The 26772-nt window shown below is 33.9% G+C and overlaps 1 protein-coding gene across 1 annotated transcript in view; it reads left to right on the top strand.

The window, feature by feature from the left end:
• The first annotated feature begins 4290 nt into the window (after positions 1–4290).
• Positions 4291–26772, top strand: part of LOC142350494 (uncharacterized) — a 169801-nt gene continuing 147319 nt past the window's right edge. Inside the window, exons 1-3 of the mRNA XM_075402344.1 lie at positions 4291–4412; positions 7576–7911; positions 18221–18396. Coding sequence (XP_075258459.1) covers positions 7871–7911; positions 18221–18396 — 217 coding nt within the window. The 5' untranslated portion in view covers positions 4291–4412; positions 7576–7870. The remainder of the gene's footprint in view (positions 4413–7575; positions 7912–18220; positions 18397–26772) is intronic.

Below are 26772 nucleotides of genomic sequence, written 5' to 3'. Positions count from 1 at the left end.
GTAAGTACAGTTATGCTCGTAACCTACTTGAAAACAATTTATGGATCTATTCTGTTTTGCCCCACCCATGTGTTTTGCGCCCCCCAGTTACAAATTATAGGTTGTTATATCACGTTACTATGTCAAAATACAAAAATATAGAACGTGCGCCTGGGGAAGTAAAAGATATAAGCCCACTAAGCTGGGGGAGAGGGAGCAGAAAAGATCCCAATTTATTCATGCGTGGGCTAATTAAGCAAATCACTGAAAAACGGACAGAAAACGAATAACTACTTCTCACACTTTTCCCTTATTAGTCTATATTGTTGTGTTGCTTGTTCTAACTAGTAGAAGATGTATCGCCTTCGATACTTCATGAATGATCCCGAATCAAAATTTTTAATGGTTTGAAGTTGCATTGCGCCAAATTCTATGTTCGCACGAGGAGTTGTCATCCATTAATTTTTGATACACACAAATTATAGATGACCTTTTTCCAATTAGTCTGTTTTTATGCATTTGAATTAAACTGCTCAACTAAATTAAACTCATATAAACAACTGATTTAACGCTGAAAACAATAGTTTAACAAGTCTTTAACGATCAATTTTTAAAAATGTGAAAGTAACAGGTTTTAAATTTTTGATTCAGGTAGACGAGCAATAATATCAATATATGGCATTGGCCATAATAACAGAGGTCAACTCCATTCTTGTATATCCTCATCAATTTTTCAACTGTTACAATACACATGTTTCTTTTTCCAGAGTTTTTTCGGCAGTGATCCACTACTTAAACTGGTATCAATAATTGTTAAAAATTGCATCATTATTTGTACTTTTTTTGCTTATCTTTTCTAAACATGATTGACATAAAGTTTTAAAAAATCACAATTGAGTTTTTTTGTGTAATTGTTTGCTTAGCGACATCTCTAAAATTATATTAGTGTTTGATTGGAAGAGCGTTTCATCATAAACATCAGATAAAATTTTTTATGCTTTGAGAGTTCTTGGATCATAACATTGCAAAAAGCACATTTGATCGAGTATATTTATAACCGGCCTTTTTACACATATATTCGACGCTCATGTATTAAGATCAAGAAAGTAAGCGAGCGCAAAAAAGCCCAATACGCTCAAATTTGCGTAAATAGGTGGGTAGTTTTCGCGTTTTTTTACAGTGTGCAAATACTAGCGACAAAGCTAACTGATTCTAATCTTTTGGTCTCTTCACTCTTTTCCGCACGCTTGATGTCGGCTGCTATCACTCTTTATGAAAAGAGTGGTAACAGCTGACATAACTTTTTTTCAGAAAAGAGTTTTGTTTTAACAGAGTCATTTTTTATCAAATTGTTAAGTCGGATAATTTATAACCTAAACGTAACAATTTAAAAATTGTATAAATGGTAACCAAATCGTAACCACTGCGATGACAAAGAAAAGGTAAATTGGTGCCAAAATTAGCGACGCTATTTAGGGATTAGTCGCCGTTTTTTACAGTGCTATGGTCGCTAGAACTCGCTGCCAGAGTTAGCGCCGAAGGAACGGCATTGTCTCTGTTTCGGAAAATTTGCTAAAATACAAAACACCAACGAAATGATAGGTGGGTTTTTAACATTACGTACGAGCACACATTAATGAACTTCTTTACTATATATCGAATCATAACTGTTTCAAACCATTGCAGTACGGAATTTTCTAAATTATCGGTATTTTTAAATAATAGTGCCATCACCACTGCTAGGTCAGATTTTCGCCATGCACTGCTCTAGACTTCCTTAGATTCTTGCTTTCTTTATTTATATTTAGTTACGCTACAGTTGGGAAATTTCCTAATCTAAAATCGGTGTACTAGCGTTACAGGCACGATACAGATCAAAGATTATTAAAATGCCCTTTAAATCTCAATTTAATCCCAAAAATGGAATATATTTATGTATAAATTTGGCCTTGGCAACCTAAAATAAATCTATACTACCTCTCAGGTCTGAGTTTTAGAATTCCAAATTTCAATCTAGAAGTTGCTTATTAATTTCTTGGTTTTGACAATATTTGACAACATTTATTAATGATTCTAAATGCAAATTTGATCAATTTAGAGCCAAGCAAAGCCAAAGTTTTCGCAGAAATTTGAGCTAAATCATTATTAAAATATCCGTTTATTAATTATTTATTAGTTTAATTGATTTATTTTTATTGTTTTCAACTGTTTTCTGAACAAAAAAAAAACAGTCTTTAAATTTGAATTTTGCCTTTCACGTGTAATAAAAGTGCGAAAGAGGGAAGTTCTGTTTTTATATAGCCTAACTAAACCAAAACTTTGAGAATAAGTTTAAAAGAAGTTTATTAAGATTGACAAATTTACCCAGTTTCTGGTCGTTAATGGCCTCAAGGTCTATTTCCTTTTACTCCCAGTTTCAGAACTGCTTAACATATTTTCAGGGTTATTTTGGGTCCTATCGGTGTTACTTTAATCAGACCGATTAAATGGCAGATTTTGTTTAACTGAATCGAAATTTTATCTGCATATGTGACACGCGGAAACTGAGCAGAAAATGTCGGACGCCTTTACCGGTCTTTCATTTTTTTCACACTTTTTTTTCACCATTTAGTTTTTTTTATACTGAAATGTACTTCTTAAATTTAATAAAAAATCAGTTTTCCTTTCAAATTGTACAACAGAAGTAAATAATTTCCCTTAATTTTTGCACGGTTACGGTCAAAAAATTTGATGCAAGTACAAGGCAAAAATTCATTAAATATTATTTTTTTTTTCGTTAAGCTTTTAACCAATGAGTTAATGCACCCTGTACGTTTAACAAAACTAAAACTAAAAAAAGATATATTGAAAAAGATGTGCTGAAAAAACAAAATCTGTGTTAATATTTTTGCGTAGTGATAAAAATAAATATATAAATTATTGTAAATCCTCAATTGCGAATACTTAATTGATAGTGTTTTATGTCAAGTGACCACAATAGTTATTTAATAGTGATTCTTTGTTTCGTGAACATTGGCATGAATTTCATGCTAAGATTAATCTCAGGTCCCCCCTGTTACGGACTATAAAGTAACACTTGCAAACTATTATACTATTACAGTTCGCCATATATCTTTGTTGTGGTGTTGCTGACCGAAGTTGTAAACAGCCGAAAAAAGCTGGAAGCCAAAATGTCAAAAATTATAAGTTAAGAAAGCAATTCAAGACATCGCATTCGTTTATATTCAAGACTCCTGTCAAACCTTACGATAATTTAGATGATCTTGCTTTGATCCTTAAGATTTTTTTATAAGATGAGATGCAAAGATCTCTGCGATAGTGTGACTAATAATGCAAGATCTTGCAGGGATCATGAGGAACTAAAAGATCTGTAGAAATTCAGTCAAGATTGTGAGCATATTTGATTTGAAAGAAGCTCAATTTGGAGCCGATACCAGAATGCATGCCCATAATGGGTTCTTTATTAAACAACACATTTGAACTTGAATTCATTGAAAGGGTATTTATTTTTACTGGGCGGGACAACATTGACACTCTCACTTTTCTTTTTTTTTGGGCGGGGGGGGGGGGATGGCGTTGAACTACTTAGTCCATTAACCTTCGAAAATGAAATCTCTATAAACTTCATACTAACTAATTGAACAGCCTTCAATAAATCAAACAAACTTTTTTTGAGTTTTTACTCAACTTATGAACACCGCATTACACGTATCCCATATTATGGAAAAGGAAAACATGATTGGGAACAATTCTCTCTTCAGCCTAAATGAGACAAACATTCAAAACAGCAGTCTTATAAAAACAAATTCTCTAAGTTCACTTCAACTGGCTCGTCATCGGTGGAGCGAAATTCCTTTTAATTGGAATTCGAGATATGATTGGCAATCTTCCGGTTGTTAATAAAACTGGCCAGCCGTAAATTTTCCATTTTTTACATTCATTGGCAAATTTTTCCGAGAAAAGAAGGATTACGCAGCTTTGACAGCTTAAAGAAGTTCGAGTTTTGTAGAAAAAATATCAGTCACGCAAGAATTTTTCGATAAAATTTTCTCAAGGAAAATGTTTTCTTTGAACTTTTTAGAAAAAAAACAACTTAATTATAAACTCTCTTCTTGTATATACTATGTTCTGTTGGCAACAGAACTGTGGTGAACAATGCGAGACCCTCCCTGAAATTATTTCCGCATTCCATTTTTCGGCTTACTTTTAATGTCGGCTAACTACATTTTTCCTAAGCATTTGCAAATTTTGCTTATTTTGTTTCAATAGGGAACGTTTGACAGTGTAATTCTTCCACGCTAGTTAGTAATTCTCTAACCTACAAACTAGTCATAAACTCCAATTTATAAAATTTGAGTGATCATTGATCCATGCATAACTTCCATTCTCCATTACCAGTTAAATTAGGGATTAACTACTTTCTTTGCTTATGGGTTAATGAGTTATTTACATTAATTTAACTTTAGCAAACTATATAAATAACCGCTAACAATTTTATTTTACTGAAAATTATAAAATTATTTTGGTAGGAAACAACAAATCTACCATGGTCGATGTGACAGCGCAATTTCAGCGCATAATTATGAATGAAATACGCTGAATGAAATTTCATATTTTTGCAGCTAATATCTCACAAATTTGTCACCGCAAATTTTACATAACTTCAGCACTTTTTCAGCTCAATTCAGCACAATTTCAGCGTCTATTAGTGAATTTCAGCGTCTATTAGTGAATTTCAGCGCATCTCATCCATAATTGTCAGAAAAACCCTTGAAGGACAAACAAAAGCATTACTTTAAAGCTGGAAATCGCTGCTTTAAAATCTTATTTGTAAAGTCTGAAAAACGCCGTTTTTTAAAAAAAATCATTTTCAATTCCATGAAGCTGCCCCACACACCTGTAAAAAATGGTCGACTCGATAATTCAAATATCAGAAAGACAGCCTAAAAGCAATACAGCGTGGTGAGACTTGATTGTCAAATTTAAATTCAAAGCAGAAAATTGAATTTAAGAAATCATAAAACTCAATTAGTCTTGGATATGGCGCTCCATCCCTCGCACCTATACACTTTGTTTCCCGTTTTCTCAATTTTTTGTCCAAATTGCTTAAAAAATGTCTACCTTATTAGAATAATAAGAAAATAATGCTTTTTAAGTGGAACGTAGGTTTCCAGAGGAAAAAATCATGTTCCCTTCATTCACAGTAAGCAATAGTTACTGGATATTTGACGGCTGAAAAAGAGCTTTTTAAAATTATCAGAAACACGAATTAAAATTATCAGAACCACTTTGTTCAGAGACATTTTGTGGGCAAGTGCAAGTGGTTGAAATTTGCAATTTGCTTGTGTTCTTTATTGTAATGTATTATATGACACTGTACTCGCCATTTCTTTCCAAAAAATATATTTACCTAAACTCAATAGAAACAAATGCACATGTATTGTTAAGCGTTTCATATAAAACAATACTAAACCTAAAAACTCACTAAACCTAACCTACTAAACTTCACTTAAATATAAAAAAAAGTAGCTGTTCACATACATGATCATACCAGAAATGCAAATACCACGAAGTTTACTTCTTTGCAAAATATGTTTTTCTAGAAGATTTTAAATTTATTTCGGGAAAATTACACCGAAATTATGAAATGGAATTGTTATCTTCTTATCGGTATCAACAGCGCAGTACACAACTAAGAAGGTGGCTTGCTTTTAATCAAAGAATTAATGCGAATAAACAATTGCCACAAATTTTTGGAAACTTCTGTACAGATTGTCGTTTAAATGTTAAGGCATTATGGTTTTTTTTACTTTAAATCAAATTTTTTTGACGCTATTTGTTGCCCATTTGTTGCTTAATTTGAAAAATAAATCAAATACTGCGTTGAATGGAATTTGAAAATCCCGTTTTTCTTCAACATTTACTGTTTTGTGTTATAGTTTGAGATAGCTTTATAAACTTGACAAATGATATATACGTTAATTCTTCATGCAATTTTAGCACTTCAACAAATAATGCAAAATCTTAAATCCATGGAAAAAACTTGAAATACTTGATCAAAAAACTCATAACCCCGAGCTCAAACAACCTCATGCCTTGATCTTGTTAAGTTGTGAAGATATATCATTCTTTTTTCTTGTAATCAATTGCACTTTTTTTTGCTTTTTCTCACACTTTTGGCAAACGACTCGAAGTGATTCGGTGGATTAAATTGAAAATTGATGCACTTTTTCCTGGAAGATAAAGAGAAAACGTGGTGCATTCAAGAGTCAGGGATTCGAATTCTAATTCAGTTGCAATTTTTTTAACTCCCATCTTGAGCGTTGGTACATATTGCATTTTCTCATACCACGTACGATGGTAAGCTCTTGATTGATATGATTGTACTATCATATGTTTCTCATTAAGGCTATCAATATGTGTTTCTTTTGAATAGTTCCGTAACGTCCTCATGGTTGCGATCCCCACAAGCAAACTTTTCTCAGAGACGTATAGAATCAAAAGGAAAAACTTAAAAGCATCAAAAGATTCAAGAGGAAAAATTGTCCTTGGGCGTCAAATTTTCCTTTAGCATTAAAAAGAAAAACTTAAAAACCAGCTATGGTGTTTTTTCATGACCGAATTTCTGAGGACAATGGCACATAATCATTTCTATTTAATTGATGAATTGCGATGTTCAAAATAGACATCAGTAAATGAAAGGCTGCAACTTTTTTAACAGTCACAAAGCCAATAAACTCTGTAGAGCTAAAATGGGTTAAGGACAACCCCTTTGTTTCTTTTTGTGCTATAATTAAATAGTAAAATCCAAAAATACATGTAATTTTTATAAAACAAAATATACCCTATACGTGACCGCATTTAGAAATTTTCAATGGGTTGAAAATTTTCCAGAGGATTAAATGTCCGATTTTTACCTGTAATTGTTGCATTTTCAAGTGCAATTCCAAAATAACCCCACTTCAAAACACCTGTTACAATTTTTCCGCTTAAATTTGTTTGCTCTGATTGATAATTTTACCCAACTTCAAAATCAAAATTGCAAATTTAACCCAGTTAACAACACAAAACAGCCACCCCGTTTCTCAACAATATAACCCCCTCCCAGGAATTTGGGCTCTGTTTATAATTTTTTGCACAATTTTACAACACTTTTTACACTTTTACAGCAAATCTAATTTGTATTCCAAACCCAAAATTTTTTCCACGTCTGACTGGCTTTAAATTTCATGAAAATACCCTTTGAACCTGGGTCACGGCGGGTTAATAAAGTCTAAAAACATTTCACATATACAAGCAGCGACATATTTATAACCAGCCAGGTTTATAACTAGTTACAACAATATTACAAACACAAAAACACCAAAATATTCTGTCTAAAATAAGTCAAGTTTCTGACCCACGGCAAAAAAATGGAACCATCAAAAAATTTAAAAGCGTGTAGATAAATTTGACTGAATCGATGGCTATTTCGAAACAGCCGCTTTGCAGCGGTAGTTAGTTGTAATAAAGTCATAAATCTAACCCGGTTTTTAATAATAAATTACAACCCGGACGGTTATTTACCATAGTATTGAGTTATTACTGATTTCCTAGGCCGGTGGGTTGAAATAATAGGAATGAATATCGCTGGCACCATTTTCTATTAAATTTTTATATCAATTCCATTCCATATTTTACACCCGATATACGATGTAGTTATATTTATCATATCTCGCTCAGAACTTATAACTTAACCAAGGTTAACCCTGTAGTGTTAAGATTCAATTTTTGTTAATTTGACCTTGAGTTTTCCATTCTTCACAGTTAAATTTTCAGAAGAACATTATATGATTCAAATATTGGTTACTGCTAGTTATTAGTTCTGCTGTCTGGGTTATAACTCAGAACGATGGTGTACATAAACAAAAAACACCGCTTTAGAAGGCAAATGTAAGTAGAAAAATGGGTTAATATTTTAAGAGATACGCATATTGGATGCACAAAATGATAAGGTTTAAGGAAACCTATGAATTCATGGCTTCAGGAAATTAAACCCATTTTTTTCCACCGTAGGGAATTCACTGGCGTTGGCACTGAATTTTGATTTGGTAAGATTCAAATTTCAAATAGTCCCTAAGATATATTTTACTCCCGATCTGCAAAAGATAAGAACTGAAATTAAACAACTCGTGTTCCATTGACAAAATTTGATTCCCTAATTTGATTAGATCAGAACGACATCTTTTAAGATTGCGGTATATTTTGCAACAAAATGAAAGGATGATGTTGATTTACTACAAAAATTTTTTCTCAGGAAATTTTAATAATAGCTTTTGGTAATTCCAATCAACAAAAAAAGTAGGTTTGAAATTAACTGACAACTATCGACAAAATCTAGTTGCAAAAAATTTGAGCGATTACTCCTTAATTAAGTTAACGGATTTCTTCAAGAGAAAAAAATTCTCAATAAGAGAACACTTGGATTTTATATAAAAGGTTAATTGTCAACAGATGATGTCTCACATTTGGTTGAAAACTTACAAAACCATTATGAAAATCATGAAAAATTGATAAATATTCTTAATTACCTCGCTAAAACTTTGAATTGTCACCCATTTTTTAAAGGTTTGGAAAAACTAAGAATTTTCTGAGATCTCAACATTAGCCACGTTTCAATCGTTTCTCGCTAACAGTAAACAATGTGTTAGACTAAACAAAAATTATTCTGATCGAGTTACAGATCGGCTTTAGGATCTGTCTTTTTGTAACACTAAAAAACAATCCTATGTAATTTGGTTTGTTTATCATATTTTTTCACTGCACAAGGTAAAACATCTAAGAAAAAAGGGGTTTTTATAAAAAAAACAAAATTAGCTCAGAATAAATGCAAAAAGACATGTTTACTTGGCTCATACGTGGAGGCAGAATTGAAAAATTGGTTTAAAACAAGAACTATATGCCGAGAAAAAACTTTGATTAAATATAGACAGAGAAATTTATGCTAATTCGGATTTCACAGCTCAACTGAGCAGAATTTTTGGTTATATGGTAGTAGCAATTAGGTCTTTCGCTGAAATTTTGTTTGAGATGTCATTAAGCACTTCTCGAAGCTAAGTTAATGCAAATAACTCGTTGATTTTATCTCATCGAATGGTCAGTGCATCCTTTCTCAGAATTTCAGGAAATTTATTCCTACAGGCAAAATTGAATCTTCTTATGATATCTTATGTACAAATAGGCAGTGTTTTTTCAACTTAAATCAATTTTTGAAGCTGGTAATCAACCTTTCTTTAGCTTCAACCAGTGAATTTTTTTCTCAATTAAAACAATTTAGATTTAAGAAACTTTTAAATTGGACAATAAAAACGGCCATTGAAGAGTCCGCGCTAAAAAAATGAACACAAAAAAAAGAATAGAGGAAAAACATTCGAATTGAAATAGGACACACAAAGTAACTCAATGAAAATTCTCAATTCTCAAAGTAATTCAAGGCGAAACTCACTGAAAATTTTTAAGAAAACTTTCATCAAAACAGTTTAAAACTCCTCAACGGTAGACAATTTTTGGCGGAAAGTTATTGTTATCGTTTAAGAAATGATAACCCACTAAAACCATTTTTTTTTATTTCATGTGTTTTTTTATTAATTGTAAATTTGAGGTAGCTTTTACTGGTAAAATCTAACACAAAGTTTTGGACTGATTCTACTTTTGTCCAAAAAATAGATTCTTTTGAAACAAACAAACTAACAAACAAACTTTTGTTTTTTGTACAGCGCCGCATTTTTCCTAATTTCTGACTATGTTAAATTTTAACAAAGTTGACAAATCGTCCGGTTAGCTGCAAACTAAACCTGCGTGATGTAGACCGAAGAAAAAAAATAGATTCAGAGAGGAATTAGTGAAATTAATGATTGTACCTGAACTTTTGGGGAAGTTTTTCTTAGCAAAAACATTTAATTTGTCTCTTTGTACTCCGCTAAAGTTGTTTATCAGGCAATTTGGACATACAATTGAATTTGTATGACGTTTAGTGCCGTGAATATAAATCAAATGAAAATTAACAATCTTTAACGTTTCCGCTTTTTTGTGAACGAATGTAAAACGAAATTTTTAGGTGAGAGGAGAAAAACAAGGACTCAATTACCACTAAAAAACACACTGAAAAGTCTGCATTGATTAGCATTTATTTAGCATGGCAAAAAAATAAGCGGAAACATCAAAAAAATATATTAATCCCAATTATTAAAACTAAAACAAAGGTCAATATTAAAGTTTTAATTACAACAAATTTGATAAAAAACACCGGTTTTGTAAAAAAAATGCAAAAATCTACCACCAAAATCAACAAAAGAACATTGCAAAGTTGTTTTGAAACAGAGTCGCTAGAACTGTAACAGAATTTTTGCAACTACTAGAGATCCAACGAGAACTTTTCAAAAATAAACAATATGTGATTGCGCGCCCATAGAGATCACATCAACGTTCAAAACTGATTAAAAATCAGATACATTCGTTGAAAACGACAAATGTCAAATTGTTAAAAACGTTAGCTACGTATTAAATCATTATTGTATCATAATGATGTCAAGGAGACCAGTCATTAATGAGATCAAGGGAAGGGGAATGAAAAATAGTTACAATATAATGGCAAAATGAGGCATCTTTTTATGAAACAGAAAAAGTTCTGAGTCAAATGAACAATCAGCTGCGCAAGGGTAGATTTAAAAATTGAAACTGAGCAATTTGAAAACCATGTATTACCTGATAAAAAAACATTCATTAAAAACTCAAGATAAAAAGAGAGAGAACAGAAGTAATATGTTTGCGTCGAAAAAATCTCTATCAGAAAGCAAAAACTTATTCAGACACCTTTTTTCAAGCAACTTTTAAATTAGTTTGAAATAATTGCACCTCAGAAAATACTTTGCTTTTTGTTCTTTTATCACTCCAGCGCTTTCTATTTCTTAAAAAAGAATTTTAAGAGAATCTTGTGAAAAGACAGCGCCCTAATACAATTCAAACAAAAAGGTTGTAGAAAAACAAAATCGCTCAAGTACGGTTTCGCTCAACATTCCGCTGTGCAGTTATAATAAGATACACGTATAAATCCCGGATGATCATCAATATTCGGTTGCACATAGTCATTTTTCCATTGATATATCGAAATGTAAAATCTAAAAACTGCTTATAGATTATTATATTTTAGTTTGCAGTTTTCAAGAATCGAAGGGAAAAATAAGAATATCTTGTGGGTGTTTTTTAATATCTTTATTCAGTGAATCCTTTCTACATTTAACATTTCTCATTATGAAGTTTTAAAAAACCTGCCTAATATAAACTTTTTTTAAGCTATGTTTTAACCTATTGTAACTAATATTTAAAACTTGTAGCAGACTAAAACCATTATTTATTGAAAATTTTTAACGCTAGTTTAGCGTGGAGAATTCTACACTATTTTATCAGTTTCCCAAGGGGTTGTTAAAAGACAATTTTTTTCCGGAAAAAAGTGGTTGGCTGAAAACGGCTGAACAAAAAAATATTCGCAATAGCTAAACACTCCACACGTTTATTCATGGGGGACATGAATCAAACGCAGATTCTTTGTGATCTTTGTGAAAGAAAACGAAAGAGACAAATTAGGGACAAAAAAGTAACAGATCTATTACATCAGTAACTATTTTAATGACAAATCATATTATTATCGGTGATAGCGATCTTAAAAATCTATCTTTTTGAATCACTTTGCATACGTTTTCGCTGTACGCTGTTTACAGTTTAATGACAACAGAGAAAAAAACTTAACAAAAAATTAATGTGAAGGTTTTTGTTAAATTAAATTTTGTAAAAAAAACTTTTCAGCAAAATAATCTTTGAAATTAGTTGAATGGCTCTTTGGTTAAATTTCCTAGTTTTTTCGCAGTAATTGTTACATCGTTTGGAAATACCAACCCTTATAAAAATATATTAACTAGAAAAATCTTTTGGTTGTTTTTATTATATGTTTTATTATTTTTTAGAATAATTATGCAAAAAATCTCAAACAAACAAGCCAAGGTTGTGCCAAAACAAGTAAGTTATTAATTACTTTGGTATCTTTGGAGAACTTGACAAAATCTTTTAGGTAAAATGTTTTGCACTAAAATCGGTTTTTGCCCTCAACTTTGCTATGACGCTGGAAACTGTTTTTTCATTTACCAAATTTTCACCGCAGACAAGTGAGTTTTTGCTTTAGGTAGAACCTTAGTCTTTTTTATAAGTTTGGAGAACCTATTATAGAAACCAACTCAATATCTAATTATTCGATTAATTCTCTTAATAAAACCAGCTTTGTAAAAATTTTGAATTGAACTTATTATGGTAGAGTTAACTTTATTGCAAGAGAAACTAATATGAATGCAAAATTGTTACATGGCTCGCATTTTTCGGTTCATATGGGGAATCATTTCAAATTTAAAAAGCCCTGTAGCTTATTGAGATTACAGCCCGCAGAACTCCGATAACTAAAAACGAGTTAACTTTTCACTTTCTATTGAATTCAAGTGCTTGCAGAACAAGAAACAAACATTCATTTATTTGCATGTTTCAATAACGGCAATCTAACAAAAAAACTCCGGATGTCTAACGTGATTTTTTAAAATGAAACCCTTGATCTTATACTTTTCAATCCAATTTTCATTGTGGCATTAACTAAATTGTATTTCAGATTGTTTTACAGAGTGGAAGGTAAAAACGTCATATCAACACGAAAGAAAACAAACAGATTCAAATAATTACGTTGTTGTAGAGGAGAAAGTTGAAGAATTAAAAACGAAAACAATTTTGAAAAATCCAGAAAGTATAGTCAATTGATTTATTTTGATATTTTCCTCCGCCTAAATGCAAAAAAAATCAAGCATTTACGGAAAAACATAATGTGTTTACTGGCAAAAAGTCTGAAAAACTAGTTTAACACAGTTTCCCTTATGATACTCTGGCTAGCTTGCGATGTTTTTGGCTATTTCTGTAGCACTATGAATAAGATTTTTGGTATTAATTTCATAAGGAACTTTGATTTTTTTCAAAAAATTATTCCACAAGAATTAAATTTTGTTGTCGAAATAAATGACATTTTTGTTTTAGGCGGATGTGGTATCTACTTTAACAGCAAAATATCATCTTACAATTTCAGCAAAAAATTTCTCTTCTCACTACTCATATGATTTATGGCGTTGAAGTTAACTATTTTTGGCAAAATGTTATGACAAAGGCCTATTCTCTTGCAACAACAAAATTTTTTTCAAAATTTTGTTCTCTTGATACTAAAAATTCAAGTTATCCATGAATAAAATTGAAAACAAGAAAATTTAGTTCCTTGGTGACTTGCTACGCATTATAACGGACAAAGTCCTTGAGAGGACAAAGTCTTCAAGAAGAAAAATTAAACTTAATTATGATAACGCAGGAAAATTTTTTTTTGTTTTGTTTTGTTACGCAGTCAATGCGAGAGTTCAACTTCCATATATCAAGCCAGGTCGTTTCAACTTTAACAGACTTTATCTATAAGAAAATAAAGAAATCACATATCTTTGTCTCCAGGTTAAAATTTTTGTACCGTAATTTTTATCAGCAGTATTATTAATGTACGTACAATCAAGTTCAATCAATTTAAAAGGCATCAACAAGTAAAAATAGAAATTTAAAAATTTGGAGCATAAAGATGAGTTTATGCTCCTGTTTTTTCAGAGTTTTTTCCTTTAAAACCAATTGATTGTTCGTGTTGCTTGGAGCCATTTCAAGCGCCGGGAAGGGCTTCTGCTGGCTCTGCTTGCTTTTACTCTTTTTCTTGGTGTTCTTGGCTAGCCTCGTCGAAGTTGATTAGTTCGTTGTATTTCTATGCGTGGTAAGATATCAATAAATTTTGTTTAAAGTATTATTAAGAAAAATTATTCAAGAAGTAATAAATTTGAGAGTGGGAAAAGTAGATAAAAAAAATAAACAAATAAAAAATGGGCTGCGCTGGCGTGAGGGATTGAAGTACTGAGCCTCATTTGATCAGAGAACTAAAGGGCTGCACTAGTCGTAAAAAGTGTAATTAGTGTAATTTTGTTCATGAAGGCAAGCGTTAAGACGCGTTAAAAAAATTGAGGGAAGGAAGCGTTTTGAAGAATGAAGTAAAATACAGAAGGAATAATATTTAGCAGTTAAAAGTGCTACGCTAACCTAAACCTTAAAACCACTGAACCAAACCGCGCATAGCACTTTATTATGTCGATAGTTGTATAACCGTAACTTAACTCTGATAAAGATATCAGTGGAGTGAATGTGAAAAAATGAGAACATTTTCTAGGTTTAAAAAGATGTTAATCGATTAGGGTTTTTCAGTAGATAAAAGCTGTGTAAATTGCTGTTGTTTTCCTTGTATACCGACAATTTTTATCATAAGAAATTGCTACAGATCGCTTACCATTGTACGAGTGCATCTATTCAGTTTTATTATGGTTATCTTCATTTTTTCTTATAGACATTTTCAAAAACGAATGAAATATTGTCAATTTTACAGTTGGAATTGAAATGTCATTGACATTTTGTTGAAATCACAATCATTGTGTAATATTCATGAAAAAAATACATATGCAAGAATCGTATATTAGAACCCTCAATATAACCAAAAAAAATTGATTACTTGCATCTCATTTGCATGCTAGTTTATTTATTTCTATTTTTAAAAAATGCAGTTCGTTGGCAATAGTTGAGATTCCGGCTGAAACCATGATGTTTTTTCCTAGAGAAACAACGAAAATTTCAATTGTAAAATAAAAGTAAAAGTTAACATAAGTTTGGTGATTATTTGGTCGGTTCTCTGCTTTATTATCTATGTAATGGTGAACATCTAGTCCATTGTAAACTCTCAAACAATTAACCTATACTCGCACAGATTTTGGATTGTTTCATTTTTGACAGTACCACATCCCCTTAGTACTTTGTATACTTTTTTCTCCATTTTTCTGTGTTTTTTAAGCGACTCCTTCGAAAATCAAGTTCGCTTGTGAATCAATTTGTAATATTCGAAGTGAGCTCATAAAGCAGGCAGCAATAATTGCTAAAAGAGATTCAGTAGCATTTGGAAAAATTGAAACATAAGAAAAAAAAACTAGGGCAAAAGGAAACCAGGAAAAACAGGAAACCTGAGATTTAGATCTCGACTGGGATCAAAGAAACATAGAAATTCAGCACTGGGTCGTACTATTTCTCAGTCTGTAATTTGATTGATTATGTTCTGATCATCGCACTTTTTATCATGAAAATTCTAAACTCAGGCAAAAAATTATGAAGGCTGTACAGAGTAAAAACAGATTTGAATTCAAAACCTTTGCAAAAGTTGGCCAGAATTGGTCTTCGGTTTGTACATTATCTGATCACCGCTCATGTATTCTTGCAATACTGGTATTAAACTGTTTTGCACTGGTTTTGCTTGTTATTTACTGGTTTTTGCATGCAAAACTCCTCGATTTTGCTATTTTTTTTTTCGTTTTAAGAACATCATATTTTTGCATGGCCCAAAGTTCAAATTTGTTTTCGAAAGTTTCAAAATTTACTATTTTTTTTGTATGAACAGACAAAGGAATCAAAACTGACTGTGCATGCCAAATGCATGGAACAAAATTGTTCTGTGAACTCTTTCTGCTCTGATCTTATTCTGTGAAGTCTTTGAACAAAAAACGATTAGAACCCTATGCATTAGTATTGACATAGCATTTTATTATTGGAATATTGTGAATCAGTACTGGTGTACTATGACACAGGGGTCCTGGGAGAAAACCCCAGATTAAAACCTGCAAAATATATTATACTCCTGCGCATCTGTAATAAAGATTTCAAAGTACGGCCCTAAATTGACGTTTAAAAAGAGAGGTAGGATCTTTCACGTCCTACTTTTAACTATAGTGCGAATAACGAATACGACAGAATTAAAATTTCTTTAAATGTGCACATGAGGGAACATGTAAAGATTTCACCATCTGGTTATATTTCTTGAAATTAAGTGTTTGCGATCCCAAAAAAAATTCATAGAGTCAATCGGAGGAAAAATACCAATTAGATCTACACTGTACGGATGAAGTGTGATTGAAAATCTCTCGCTTTTGGTCTGTTCCTCAAATTCTAATTTTGATGAAAGGGGTAAGGTTTGAAGGGTGAAAAGCCGTTCCCCACACGCGAACTCTTACAATGTCACATGTTCTGATATTATTATCTCTTGGAAAAAGTTGTGAAATTTTGTGGGGCCCTCTTAGGGTGCAGTCAATTGATATTGATAAACCATAACTTATACTAATTTACATCAATAAGTTGGTTTATATCACTTCCTGAAAGACCGAGCAAGTTCAAGACTTGAAGTGCAATTAATTTACTTACAAGTTTAAATAACAATAACAAAAAATGCTTGCATGATTTGTATATAATTTTTTTTTTGTTTAAATATTAAGTATGTTTAAAATTTGATTGTCATTTTAATTTAGTTGATTGTATTTTTATATAAATACTATATACAAGGACGCTCGGTAGTGTGCATTTGGACATACGGATCAGACCCCGTGCAGCCACGTTTCTGATTAATTGTCTATCAAATGAAGAAAAGAAAAATTAATAATTGCTCAACAGTAATTGATGTAACCGTTATAAAACCGTTTTAAGCTTAATTGACTATACGAAAACAAAAATATGGAAACTCATTAGAGGGCCAAAGATACCTGTCAGCAAAAAGAATAGGAGAAAAAATAAAATCAAACAATTTAAAACAACAGGCACTAATTACCAGAAGAACTCAATGTCTATATATTTAGGAGAAAATTATTGAAAAAATAGAAATAGGTCAGGTAAAAACTGAACAAAATTAATTGATCAGAAATGATGTGGGCCCGCGTCTTTGTTGCGAATAATTAACAAGTAGACAAAAAGAAAATGAGACAGTCAGAAACACGCTTGTTTTTTCTGGAAACAATTTAAACCAAAAGCCAAGAAAATCATTAGCTATCATGAAACCAATCAATGGTTTCCCTTAATTCTTCATAGAACATTTTTGAGACGTTTTAATGTTCAGAATGTCGATTGGCTACAAAAAAAACAGTAGAACAAAAATCACAAAATCAGTTCACTTCTGCAAGAAAACGGTGTCGAAGCTTAATTATTAAAACATAAAATAATATCAATTGCGCCTTCTCTCAAGGACTTAAACGCTGAAATGTAATGAATGTGCCATTAATGTGATAATGGGACAAGGCAGAAAAACAGAGACTCGAAAAACGGGAAACGTTCAATACGAAAAAAATTAAGTAAACTCGCAGTAGTAGGGCAAAAAAAATTATTTAAATGACAAAACAGAAGTGAAGACTAGATTCAGATGAAAACAGTAATTAGGTTATTTGGCTACTGCTTAGGAAGCCAATTTGTCATGTCACCGGTGAGACTTAAGCAAAAATACTACAAAATAACAACGAAAACAAAGAATTACGCAAATGGTACTGAAGCCAAAAAAACTTTCAGCTTCAAATATCATCTTTTTCCATGGTTTTAACGTTGAGTAATTTTGACTGGTCAGGAAAGAAGTTTTGATTTGAATTTTTTCTACGTCTGTATTTAAAAAAGAAATAATTAAGGACCATTGTTTTTGAAAGAACAACCCATTACAATCCGTATTTTTATTGTAAAGGTCCACAAATTAAAAATGGTCTTTCTGATACTGCTTGTTCATTAAAACAAACAAAAATAGTTCCAAGTGTTAACAAGATAGCTAAATTGACCGAAAAATCAAAAAATTATTATGAATTCTGGATATTTGTCGAGTTTCTAATTAGTGAAAAACTATTATGTATAGATTAAGAGCTATGAATAGTATCTTTAATAGCTCCATAGGTGCCAAATTAGACATTGTATTATATAGAACGACTCATAAGACCTCAAAAAGGACATCAAATGGTGTCAAAACTCCAGAATTTGTTAAAAATTTACAAAAAAAAAACATTTTGTCGGAGCCATGAAAATCATGAGCGTTACTCAGAAAACACAAATTTGTTCGTTAGGCCTCGTTTTAACATAAATGGGACAACTTGTTGATTGGATTTTTAAAAGAAGACAGACTTGTCCATATTGGGATGAATTAAATGCAAATATTTCAAAAATGACAGAATCGAAAACACCAATGAAATTAAAAACATTGTTCACCTGGAAGGGAACCTTTGTTCCTGGTTCTCTAAACTAGGGAATTTCTTAGTGTTCTGTTTAGATCGAAAACGAACATAATGTTCTACGAGAGACGGAATACTCGCAAAGTGTGTGTGAACTTCCAGCCTGTGCCAGATGGGGAAGAGAGCAAGGCTGACAAGGACATCTTAGCCCGAAAGAGGAGAGGGTCACAGTCCTCACTCGGAGGGGAGAAACAAACACAGAGACGTTGCAAAGGTGTGTTAATTAAAACCCAATTGCGGCTTGAAAATACTTTAGACATTTTGCTAAATCATATGTAAAAAGCATTTGAACTCAATCAGTTTAACAAAATATTGTTTGCTTTTGTTTTAATAGATTTAAGGTCAATTTTATAACACACTTTGAGTAAAACAGAGATAGGGGGAAATGTAGCTTCTTTTTTGTACTGGATAACCTTGAACCGGGTTTGGATGCTAATCTCGCAAGATATTGCAAGAATTATTCATGAAGAACATCTGTCCTACGCGATTCTCTCACGATTATCATCCCGCCTCAACTCGGAAAATTCATTAATGTTCGGAGTTTCTACAAAAAAAATTAATGGAGAATAATTGTAAGATCTACAAATCTGTTTTGATGTAGCCAAGATAATTCAAACAAGTTCAATAAACTGATCTCAGAAAACAGGTAGTCTCACGTTATTTTTATGTTAAAATCACATTTGTTTGCAAGAGTCATCCAGATATATTTGGAGTTGGCAACATTTTTGCTAGCCCACGTTTATGTTCTATTCAAACTATAGTCCTAAGCTTAGATAGAAAGATTAGAAAGTTTAACTTACCATTTTCATCACACAGGAGCAAACTGATTCAAGTCAATATATTGATGTAAATGAATCTTCAAGAAATGGTCTGGTGAGTCAATACTCGGTTTAAACTGATGGTTCTGAGAGTTAAATTATCTGCTTTACAATCTTACAATCAAATAACCATCTTGATCTATTATTCAGATCTCTCTTGTAATTCTCTAAGTTCTATTTTAATATATCTTTTTGTTATTCTCTCATTTTGAGAAATTAAATCTTTACTTAGCTAAAAACGTTCTACATTCCACCTGCATATCTCAACACTTCATTCAGTTAAGTTAGTCAGATTTGACTGATATCTGATGATGAGAGACAAACATAGAATCACTTAAAAATTTCAAAAACATTAATTGAATTGAACCGTTTTCAGTCTAAAATTAAGTTCATATCGGTAAACACCTGAAATAGATACACTTTATTCGTTTATTGAAAATTAAAACATACATAATTTGACAGCCATCTCAGTTTTCAGCAATTTTGTTGGAGCTGAGCTTAAGGAATAACAAGCTTGCATAGGCGGGGAAAATAGAAAAAAAAACACTTTCTGTTGTCTTAGTCATTTAATAGTTATAGTTATAGTTCTAGTTCTAGTTACAGTTTGTCACGTGAGAAAAAGGAGATAAAGGGGGAAATAACAAAAGCAACACAGAGAACTCAACGTAGCAGCCGCAGAAAAGGGCCTAAAGTATAACTCAACAAACTATTGCAAAACAAATGGTCTTGAGCAGTAAATAACGTGTTACTGTGTCTTGAACTAGAAATATTCCTGAGCAGTAAATTGTTACTGTGTCTTGTATTCAAAATATTATTCTTGAGAAGTAAATTTTGTTATTGTGTCTTGCATCAACGAATTATTGGAGCTTAAATTCAACTGTTACAACCCCAACTTCTGGTATTCTCAACTTGTGAGTACAAATAGCAAAAGCCAACTTAAGTTTAAATTTAAATATTTTTGCACAAACAGGTCTTAGACATATATCTTTTTCTTCGATTTGTTTTTTCTATCGGGTTGAACTGGTATACATAAAGAGATCCCGTATTGTGTGATCTGTAGCAATCCAGTTCAAATTGATAGTTGAAAAAACTAAGATTAGCCAATAATTACGAACATAATAGTTAATGCAACGGTAAGTACAGCAGAGCGGATATACAGTTACAAAAGCGAACTGCATAAACGAAGTATCCGGACAGATTTTGTAACCACTCAGAACGAACTGGGCGGTGTAAAACTTTCTTTGTGAAACACAAGGAGAGCAGCCGTTACATTTGGTCCGCCGACCCGGACAGTGGAATAAACTGCTGTCCAACCCAACAGTCGAAGTGAAAAAGTCATCGACGAACGAGAACAAAACTCAACGAGTAATTCAACAACGCAAAGCCAACTAGGCAAAGCAAATAGGAACGTTGAAAAGCAAAAATCAATTAAAGCAAACAAATAAAGGAGCTGTAGAGATTCAAGCTGCAGTCCCGAAGTACACAAGAAGTGACTCCGTCACAGAGTCAAAGCGTTTTGGATCGACAGATCAACAACTTGCGAAACAACTGGTTTGAGAAACAGGAAGAAGGTTTTGAGCTCATTGAGAAGCCAGATCGACCAGGCAAGCTCAAGACTCTTTATCAGCAGATACTGCAATTGGACGACAGCATTCAAAAACTCGTGAATAAGAAAGCTGAGACTCTCCGAGACCCAGATATTTCTTTAAAACGCAAACTTGAGAGACAAAAATACTTTCAATATTTGAACGCAGAGTGGTTACCGTATATCCACGGAGAGACAAACATGTCAAGCCAGCAAAGCCAGTCAACTCTTCATGCCAATGAAGAGCAATCGCCTGCGAATAATGTGCATCAGTTGGAACAAAGCGTTGGAATTCCAGAGTTCAACCAAAACCATGGTAACACAAGCAATGCAACGACAAATACGGTTACACGGACAATCAACCAGGATACAGAAAACGCTTCGGAAACATCTTCAGTGAAACGTCAGGTTGAAGAACGAATGAAAGAATTTGAAATTGAATTTGAAAGAAAGTTGCAAATCGAACGAGCACAATTTGATCGAAAGAGGTTGGATCTAGAAATGCAAATGAAAGAACTAGAGATGCAACATCAGCTTCGGGAAAAAGAGCGAGACCTAGAGCGCCGATTGCAAAAAACAGCGTTGGAGAAAGATGACTTCCGTTCTCAATCGACTAAGGCGAGAGAAAAGTCACCTTTCAATTGGACCCCAAAAGGGAGAGATGTCTCGGAGTGGGCAAATTTGATGAACGACACGCGAACGCCAATTCAACCAAGAGCTCGCTTTGACGTCAGCCCTGAACGGAATAAACAGAGGCATTACCCATGGTACCCAAACTCTCGCGAACGCTCAGTAAGTGTTGAAGGGCGGGATATATCGCCGATAGCTGGAAGGTACTACAACACTCGACATTCAAGCAGTAGTTTACCAAAATTGAGGTTGAACAATTTTGACGGAAACCCACTGGAGTGGCCTAAGTGGTCTAGCATGTTCATAGCAACAGTAGATAAACGCACGATTCCCTACTCAGAAAAAATGAGCCATTTGAAGACTCTGCTAACAGGCAAAGCAAAATCTGCAATCTCGTGAATGGGCTATTCTGGACAGTTTTATAGTGCTGCCTGGAACATTTTAGAAAAAAAATTTGGAAGACCGCATATAATTGTAGATGCACAGCTCGAGAGCCTACGAAAAGCTAATCAAGTGAAACCTCATGATTCAACCAGCCTGATTAATTTTTCTGTTATTGTATCTAACTTCGTGAACGTGCTCAAAGAGTACAAACATATTGGTGATTTGCAATCAAGTTCAACATTGTACATGGCAGTTGATAAGCTACCTCAAGTTCTTAAAGAAAAATGGTGGTTCTACGTCGATGAAAAAGACGAGGACGGGCCTGATCTAATCTTGTTTGAAAATTGGCTATCAAGAATGGCATTCGTGCATGAAGGGTTTTCATCGTTTAAAGGGGAACAGAAACAAGACCGACACAACACAAATAGAGAAAAACGATTCTCGAAGACATCGAACTTCAGTAAAAGTTCAAACCTGCAAGAAACCAAGCAAATGCAAAACAACAACTGCCCACTAGCGGATGGCACTCATAAAATATGGAACTGTCCAATATTTAAGAATATGATTGTCACCGATCGCTATGCAGCAGTGAGAAAAGAACGTTTATGTTATGGATGTCTGGGGAAAGGGCATGCAATCAAAGATTGTAAAGCCCACCCGTGCGGTATAAATGGATGTACCAAAAGGCACAACAGACTGCTACACTCAGAAAACCAAATGGACGAGGGTAGTCACGCAGTTAACGTAAGCGCAGCAACAATCAACCAGAGTAACCCAGTTACTAGTTTTCTTCAAATAGTTCCTGTATCGGTTCAGAGTGGTAGTAACAGGTTGACTACCTACGCTTTCCTCGATAGTGGGTCAACAGTATCATTCATCGATCAATGTGTCAAGGATCAACTACAAGCCAAAGGCACAGACGTTACCTTAAACATAGCTGGCATACATGGGACGCAAGATTTGAGGACAGAGAAGGTTCCTATCACAATAAAGGGACTACATTCAAAGGTGCATTCGATTGAAGCGTTTGCACACCCATCAATCTCGTTGGGAAACACAACATATGACTACAAGGAACTGAAGAACAAATTCAGACACCTGAATGTTCTCACTAACAGAACATTCAACCTGATGGAAGTAGGCATCATACCTGGACAAGATGCCTACGAAATTCAACGTCCATTGGACTATAAGATTGGAACACGAAGTGAACCTTTCGCCGTCTTAACAGAATTAGGATGGGTAGTCAATGGTCCCATGACAGGCAAGAAAAGTCAAAATGTTTGTCATTTTGCCTTCACAGAAGATGTGAAAGTGGCAGAAAATATCCAATCATGGTGGGACATAGAAACCTATGCTTCCAAAATAAATGTTGTAAGTCAATCAAAGAAAGAGCAGCCAGCTCAGAAGTTTCTAGAGAACACGACAAAGTTTACAGGCGAGCGGTACGAGGTGGGCATGCTCTGGAGTCAACCAGAACCCAATCTTCCGAACAACTACGGCTCAGCCCTTGGTCAGCTCTACTCACTGGAACGAGGATTTCAACGAGACCCAAAGTTAAGAGAAATGTATCAACAGTCAATTGATACAGATGTTGAAAAGGGATTTGTGAAGATCCTTGGTAAATCGGAAGTCAAAGGCACCTTCGGAAAGGAAAGGTATTTGCCACATCATCCAGTACTAAACCCCAACAAACCGGGTAAAGTTCGCCGTGTTTGCAACGCTGCAGCGAAATACAAAGATATCTGCCTAAATGACAAGTTGTTAGCCGGACCCGATCTACTACACGGATTGATCGGAACAATATTCAGATTTCGAGAAGGACCAATTGCCTTAACCGCAGATATTGAATCAATGTTTCTGCAAGTGCAAGTTCCTGAACGGGATAAAAGCTGCTTGAGATTCTTGTGGCGACCAACAATGAACGAACCTGCGAACGAACCTGTGCAAATTTACGAGTATCAGCGTCATGTTTTCGGAGCAAAGAGTTCACCAACATGTGCCAACTACGCTCTGAAGCGAGTAGCGATCGATAACGAAGATGAGTTCCCAATTGCAGCAAAAACAATCCAAAACAACTTCTACATGGACGATTTCATCAAGTCAGTCGAAACACCAGAAGAAGCAATCAAGGTTTTCAAACAACTGCAACCTCTTCTCTCAAAACATGGATTTGAACTGAAGAAGTGGATCACCAACAGCGACGTGGTAACCAACGCAATCCCAGAGGACTTAAGATCAATCAGCATAACAAAGCAGGTTGAAGTAGAACCCAGCCAGGAAGGGTCATCGGTGCTTGGGCTTCAGTGGACGATTACCGATGATAGTCTACAGGTTTGTAAAGGTACAAGCAAAGAAGTTGAGACCCCAATCACCCAAAGGAAGATCTTATCTCTAGTTTCTTCAGGGTTTGATCCTCTTGGACTGTTTGCACCATTCAGTGTCCATAAGAGACGACTCCTGAAGAGCATCTGGACCAAAAATGGACAACATTGGGACAACTCAGTAGAACCTAACGAAGAAGAAGAGTTTCTGAAGTGGAAGGCGCAGCTTCCAGAAGTAGCAGAAACCAGCATTGATAGAAGATACTTCAGCACAGCCAAGGACAAATGGGAACTTCATGTGTTTGCCGACGCATCTGAAGACACAATGTGCGCTGTGGCATACCTACGTTCGAAGCCCAAAGAATACTCAGCAGACTTAGCATTTGTAATCGGAAAGTGCCGAGTCGCACCGATGCGACACCTTTCCATACCACGCTTGGAACTACAAGCAGCAGTGATGGCGGTGAGACTTAAAGAACGGATAGTGAAGGAACACGAATCGAAGATTCACAGTTGTAACTTTTGGACAGACTCCACTACTGTTCTGCAATGGATTCATAGCTCCCACCGTAAGCAACAGGTGTTTGTTGCAAACAGAGTGGCTGAGATTTTATATACAACTAAAATTTCACAGTGGAATCATGTGAGTGGTATTAACAATCCAGCTGACATCGGGAAACGAGCGATCAAGGTTGACGAACTTAAGAGAAGCGAATGGCTCACTGGGCCGGCCTGGTTGAAGCAACGAGAGAACGAATGGCCTGAACAGTTGAATTTAACATTTGCTTCAGATGAACAAAACGACGAAATTGTCTTCTCAGCAAAAGTTGAAGAGAAGAAGCCGATGATTCAGTGGGAACGATTCAGCAATTACAATCGACTAGTAAATACAATGGCATACATACAGCGTGTATTCAAAAAACACAAACCGGCAACAAAAACACTAAGTGTTGAAGAAAAAGAGGATGCACAAGCAAGCATCTTCAGACTACTGCAGCAAGAACAGTTTACTGAAGAGATGAAATCTCTCAAGGCTGAAAGGGAAATTCCAAAAAACAGCAAAATCCTCCAGTTTTCACCATTCATAGATCAGCAAGGACTTATTCGTGCTCAAGGCAGAATAGGTAAAAGTCATCTGAACTTCGAAAACAAGCATCCAATACTGTTACATTGGAAGCACCATGTAGTTGAATTATTCTTGCAAAATGAACATAAGAATAATCACCATGAAGGTACTGAACATGTCAAAAACATAGTCCAGCAAAAATTCTGGATCCTAGGCATACGAAATGCTTTGAGATCGATCAAAATCAAATGCATTAGATGTCGAAAGGGAAGAGCCCAAACAAAGGCACCAGTAATGGCAGATCTACCTGAAGAACTATTAGTCGCATCAACGGTATTTTCGAATGTGGGCGTAGACTATTTCGGACCATTCACAGTAAAGATTGGTCGAAGAAACGAAAAGCGCTGGTGCTGTCTATTCACATGCCTTACTGTACGAGCGTTACATATAGAGATTGTACCAAAACTAGACACTGATTGTTGTCTGAACGCAATTAATATATCTTTTTGTTATTCTCTCATTTTGAGAAATTAAATTTTTACTTAGCTAAAAACGTTCTACATTCCACCTGCATATCTCAACACTTCATTCAGTTAAGTTAGTCAGATTTGACTGATATCTGATGATGAGGGACAAACATAGAATCACTTAAAAATTTCATTAACATTAATTGAATTGAACCGTTTTCAGTCTAAAATTAAGTTCTTATCGGTAAACGCCTGAAATAGATACACTTTATTCGTTTATTGAAAATTAAAACATACATAATTTGACAGCCATCTCAATTTTCATCAATTTTGTTGGAGCTGAGCTTAAGGAATAACAAGCTTGCATAGGCGGGGAAAATAGAAAAAAAACACTTTCTGTTGTCTTAGTCATTTAATAGTTATAGTTATAGTTCTAGTTCTAGTTACAGTTTGTCACGTGAGAAAAGGAGATAAAGGGGGAAATAACAAAAGCAGCACAGAGAACTCAACGTAGCAGCCGCAGAAAAGGGCTTAAAGTATAACTCAACAAAATATTGCAAAACAAATGGTCTTGAGCAGTAAATAACGTGTTACTGTGTCTCGAACTAGAAATATTCCTGAGCAGTAAATTGTTACTGTGTCTTGTATTCAAAATATTATTCTTGAGAAGTAAATTCTGTTATTGTGTCTTGCATCAACGAATTATTGGAGCTGAAATTCAACTGTTACAACCCCAACTTCTGGTATTCTCAACTTGTGAGTACAAATAGCAAAAGCCAACTTAAGTTTAAATTTAAATATTTTTGCACAAACAGGTCTTAGACATATATCTTTGTCTTCGATTTGTTTTTTCTATCGGATTGAACTGGTATACATAAAGAGATCCCGTATTGTGTGATCTGTAGCAATCCAGTTCAAATTGATAGTTGAAAAAACTAAGATTAGCCAATAATTACGAACATAATAGTTAATGCAACGGTAAGTACAGCAGAGCGGATATACAGTTACAAAAGCGAACTGCATAAACGAAGTATCCGGACAGATTTTGTAACCACTCAGAACGAACTGGGCGGTGTAAAACTTTCTTTGTGAAACACAAGGAGAGCAGCCGTTACAAATTTCACATTCCTCTTTAGTTCCAAAAATCAGAACGATGTGTAATTGTTCAAATGCGTTTTGTTTTGAGCTAAAAGAGTTGAATTTCCATCAATTCAATGCTTACCAATGAGTGCTGATGCATTTGAATGCAAACAATATTTCAAATTCAGTGTTATGGGTTAGAAATTAAGTATTTCATAATTTTTGTCCGTTCTCAA

The sequence above is a fragment of the Convolutriloba macropyga genome, chromosome 12, assembly GCF_964194025.1.
Source record: "Convolutriloba macropyga chromosome 12, txConMacr16.3, whole genome shotgun sequence".
Lineage (NCBI taxonomy): Eukaryota > Metazoa > Xenacoelomorpha > Acoela > Convolutidae > Convolutriloba > Convolutriloba macropyga.
The sequence above is the reverse complement of the archived record's forward strand: the minus strand, read 5'-3'. Positions and strand labels throughout refer to the sequence as shown.